The sequence below is a fragment of the Hydra vulgaris genome, chromosome 12, assembly GCF_038396675.1.
Source record: "Hydra vulgaris chromosome 12, alternate assembly HydraT2T_AEP".
In the NCBI taxonomy this organism is placed as follows: Eukaryota; Metazoa; Cnidaria; class Hydrozoa; order Anthoathecata; family Hydridae; genus Hydra; species Hydra vulgaris.
Window position 1 is genome coordinate 5691681 of NC_088931.1, and position 4834 is coordinate 5696514.

Consider the following 4834-nt stretch of genomic DNA (forward strand, 5'->3'; position numbering starts at 1 on the left):
ATCTAACAGCCACTGCAGAAGATTTTTTAACGCCGTCGAAAAGAGCTGGAACAACGGATGGTTTTGCATATAGACAAAATCAAAACAAAGCTCAACAGGTAGATCTTATAAGTAATATTTTGCCTGACAAAACAACTTCTGAAACAAATCCATCTATTCAAACCAATGGAAAGATGAGCCGAATATTGTAAAACAAATTCAATTTACTACCGATTCTGGTTTGAAGATAAACATGGAGAGCAAGAAACCATTAGATTTCTTTAGACTATTTGTTACAGAAGAGCTTATAAATGCTATGATAGTTGAAACTAATCGCTACGCAACACAAGAAATAAATAAGCAGCTTCCTCTCAGAAGAAGCTCACGTTTTAAAGATTAGAAACCAATAAATTCAGAAGATATGCGGCAGTTTCTTGGAGTTCTTCTTCATATGGGGTGTGTCAAAATGCCATCTTTAGAACACTATTGGTCTAAGAACAGTCTCTATAGAGTTCCCTTATTTTCTAGAATAATGCCACGAAATAAATTCCAACTTATGTTACGATTTTGGCATTTTATTTACAATGAAGATTCAGGTAGTGGACGCTTGTGTAAAATTATTGGACTTCTCGATCACTTAAATAATACAATGGATAACATCTACTGTCCTAATAAAAATATATCAATCGATGAGTCAATGATACTTTGGAAGGGACGTCTTGTATTCAGGCAGTATGTGAAAAATAAAAGACATAAGTATGGTATCAAGTTCTATGAGCTTTGCGAATCAGATAGTATTGTACGAAAGGTAAAAATCTACTCTGGCAAGACAACTCTCGGTAAATATTTGTTGGGTCAAACGGGAGCTTTTGTTTTAGACTTAATTGACTGTTTTAGACTTAATTGAAACATTTCTGGGAAAAGGTGATCACCTGTACACCGATAACTTTTACAATTCCTTCGAGTTAACAAAGCACATGGTAAATCAAAAAACTTTCATTTGTGGTACTTTAAGAACTGACCGAAAGTCAAATCTAAAAGAATGTACAAAAGCAAAACTGAAACAAGGAGACGTTATAAGCAGAAGCTGAGATGATGTAGTGGTTACTAAATGGAAAGAAAAAAGAGACGCGCTAATGATGAGCAATTTGCATTCGTTGGAAATCATTGAAGTGACAAATAGGAGAGGAGAGAAGAAAATGAAGCCCAATATTATTAAAGATTACAATCAATGTATGTCAGGAGCAGATAGGGCGGAACAAATGGTATCATATTATGATTGCCTAAGAAAGACAATTAGATGGTATAAAAAAGAGCACTTTATCTCTTTGATACTTTTTTTTTTTAATGCTTACTGTCTAAACAGCAAATATGGACTAGATAAAACAATTTCCTTGCTTATGTTTAGAGAATTAATTGTTACAGATTTATTGGGTGATCGTTTGAATAAAATTGTGCCTCGAATCACCAATAATAGCTTCCACTACTTGTCTTCAATACCACCAAATGAAAAGAAAAAATTCCCAACAAAACCATGTCGAGTCTGCTCTAAAATAAAACGTAAAGAAACACGAATGAATGTGCTGTTTGTGAAAATAGACCTCCGTTATACATTGGCGAATGTTAAAAAATATATCATTCAAAAGAATAGGTTTACGCTTTAATTTTCATGAAATAAAATTAAAGCATTATCAATATTTTACTTTTATCTGTTTTAAGCTATTTCTGTCTTTATCCGCATTTAAATTAGGTTCCATGGATTTTTAAAATAAAATCTTGAATGCAATATTTTCTGAAATCAAATGTGAAGCTAAGAAAAAAAATGAATAGACAAAGCCAGTCATGCACAAATATTACTTGAAATAAGTTAGTATAACTACGAGTTTACTCGTAGTTGGCAAACTCATGACGCCGGTATACTACGAGTATTCTCGTCGTTGACAAATAACAAAGTCCCGCTAACTGCAAGTATACTCGTGGTTGGCAAATAAATGACGCCAACTTACTACAAGTATACTCGTAGTTGGCAGCGAACGTATTAATCAACCGAGACATAGCGTAACGTAAAACACTTAAGAGTTGAAGCGTGATTAAAATACGTTACGAATATAATTTTTTTTACGTTACATTTCGTCATTATTTTTTTTAAAAAGGGTTGCTAATTAAACAAATCTATGTTTGAGACGTAATTTAGTTACGTCTCAAATCTAGATTTAATTACGTTACGTTTAGTCTCATTTGGTTACACTTTAAAAAGTTTAAAAAAAAAAGCAATTGAGAAATTATTTTTTTTCGTGACAAAGTAACCAAATGAAGCTATTTTACAATAAAAATAAAATAAAAGATGATATTTAGCAATACGGCAATGATCAACAATCATTTACTGTATTATCAAGTTTATTTACTTAATATTTAATTAAAATTTAGAGAATGTAAACTTGCTACCAATTGTACCCGATTGAGACGTAACATAACTTTAAAATGTTATTGGGGACTGTCATATAATGCAAGATATTTGTTTCCACATATAAAAACATGATATAAGTAATATGTATATAATTAAAAATATGACATAAACAATGTAAGAAAAAAAAGTGTATGAACAAAAAGATAAACACCTAGAGCAAAAATAAATAAATAAGTAGAAAAAAATGATATTCAGAGTAAGCGTAGTTGTATTATTTTGCTCCGATAATTGTGTATTCTTAAGGGTTTTTTGTCTGATGACAAGAATTAAAGTTTTGCATCTTTATTTCACTTTATTTCAGTTTTTTTGTATAAAAAGTAGCTCCTGGTTGTCCTTTTGAACATTTTTTGTCTTCGAAGTTCTGCAGTTAACAGACCTAGTACTCTTGTGTTTCTTATGCCTTTCTTAAGTATGTCTGAAGTTTTGAAGTATTTCCAGAGAGCAAGTAATTTTGAAGCAAAATGTGTTACTTGTTTTACCATTTTGAAAACTGGTGGAGGAACCAGAAACTTTAGAAATTATTTAAATTTTAAGCATCCGAGTACATTGAAAAACATAACTAATCCAACTAATGCTAGTGCGTAAAAGAAAAATGTTTTTTAAGATTTTTAAAAATTTGTTAAGTTTTTTAGTGTGTAACTACTATTTAAGTAAGAAATTTATTAACATATACTTGTTTTTTAATTGTTTCAGAAAGTTACTGCAACTCCAGAGGCTGCAGAGATAGTTAACCTTGATGATCCAGAGGAAGGAACTTGTTAATTAACATCAATCTCAACTTTAACACCAGTTACCAGTTACAATCTCAACTTTAACACCAGTTACTTACTCATTCTTCTTCAAAAAGCGAGGGTAGTGTCTCTTTACCTCAAAGATTATTTACAAGTTTGAAAGGATTTATGAGACAGCAAACCATGGAAGCAGGGCCGCCGAGAGCTTTCACAACGTCCGGGATATAGCAGAAATTAGGCGTCCCTGTTTAGTCCGCCGTTTGTAAAATGTGCAAAAACTGGAGCCGATTTGTGGAATAAAAGTTAAAAATGCAAATCAAAAGTTCCCAACAAATTAAAGATAACTCAGAAAGAGGTTTTAATAATTATAAAATACTTTTAAAAGTTTTTTTATGAGCCGATGTTTATTAAAAAGTAAATGTTTATGTTTTGTAGCCTCATAAAAAGTATTTAATTCATAAAAATGATTCAAAAGCGTCTATCGTTTTACTTTTCTATTCAAAACTTTAATTTCTTTTTAATCGAAAATAAATTATGGAACCATAAATTACTATTTTACAAGTATTCTAATTTTCCCTTAACACTTTTACATAAATAGTATTTAAATTTAAAAAGTACTTTATTTAAAAAAAAGAAAAGTTAAAAATATTTGTTTACAAATTTAATCCGCCATTTGTAAAAAGGGCAAAATGCGGCTTCACTTTTCGGATCGAAGTTTAACATCTAGTTTTATAATCTTCATTAAATCTAGTTATATCATTTTCATTAAAAGGATTTTAAATTAAAAGAATGTTCAATAGGAAGCATCACCGTAATTTATAAAATGCACAAGTTTTGAAAGCGCGTTAACATATTGCTAAGTAAAATTAAATTTTAATTATAGTTTCTATTTTGCGTTTTTTAATATGAAAATGTTTTACTAATACAATTGACGCTTTTATTTTTTTTAATTTTTTTTATTAATATTTATTTATTTGTTTTTTTCGAATCTTTGTTTCCAACAAAGCTGCAAGCAACCACTATAAGAGTTGAAATTTACTGGAAGAGAAAAGATGAAGTTTGTAGAGCAAGATAATGATTGACAGACGACTTATAAGATTACAAATTATATGAATCAGAAAAACAAGATAAAGAAAACATTTAATCCAAAGTTATTTTAGCTATACTCCAAAACAGTATATGTCGTCCATATTTGCTATACTGCAAAACTAATATTAGCTATACTCCAAAACAGTATATGTCGTCCATATTTGCTATACTGCAAAACTAATATTAGCTATACTCCAAAACAGTATATGTCGTCCATATTTGCTATACTGCAAAACTAATATTAGCTATACTCCAAAACAGTATATGTCGTCCATATTTGCTATACTGCAAAACTAATATTAGCTATACTGCAAAACAGTATATGTCGTCCATATCTAGATTTGCATGATTGGTATAAAATGCCATCATCAGTTCACAAATTGGAAAATAAAATCTTACACGTGGAGTAAATATAATGATAAACTTACCAGTTTCCATGTGAGCTTTAGCCCAGGAAGCACCTGAATGCCAAAACAAATATTACAGACTACATCAATAACTAAATGTTCGTAAATGTTCAAGACAAGCAAGTTTTAAAGACGTCTTTAACCATGCAATGAGATCCTCC

At 30.2% G+C, this 4834-nt stretch overlaps 1 protein-coding gene across 1 annotated transcript; it reads left to right on the forward strand.

Moving 5' to 3' along the window:
• The first annotated feature begins 400 nt into the window (after window positions 1-400).
• On the forward strand, window positions 401-3208 carry LOC136087906 (piggyBac transposable element-derived protein 4-like). Its single transcript, XM_065811529.1, has 2 exons — window positions 401-787; window positions 3140-3208. Exons 1-2 carry the CDS (start codon window positions 401-403, stop codon window positions 3206-3208), a joined length of 456 nt encoding a protein of 151 aa, XP_065667601.1.
• The last annotated feature ends 1626 nt before the right edge of the window (window positions 3209-4834 follow it).

What these genes read in the sequence shown, in the direction of transcription:
- LOC136087906 (XM_065811529.1), top strand. Translation starts at nt 401, where the DNA reads ATGCGGCAGTTTCTTGGAGTTCTTCTTCATATGGGGTGTGTCAAAATG. An exon ending in CAGATAGTATTGTACGAAAG is followed by an intron (nt 788 to 3,139) that starts GTAAAAATCTAC and finishes TAATTGTTTCAG; the next exon opens with AAAGTTACTGCAACTCCAGA.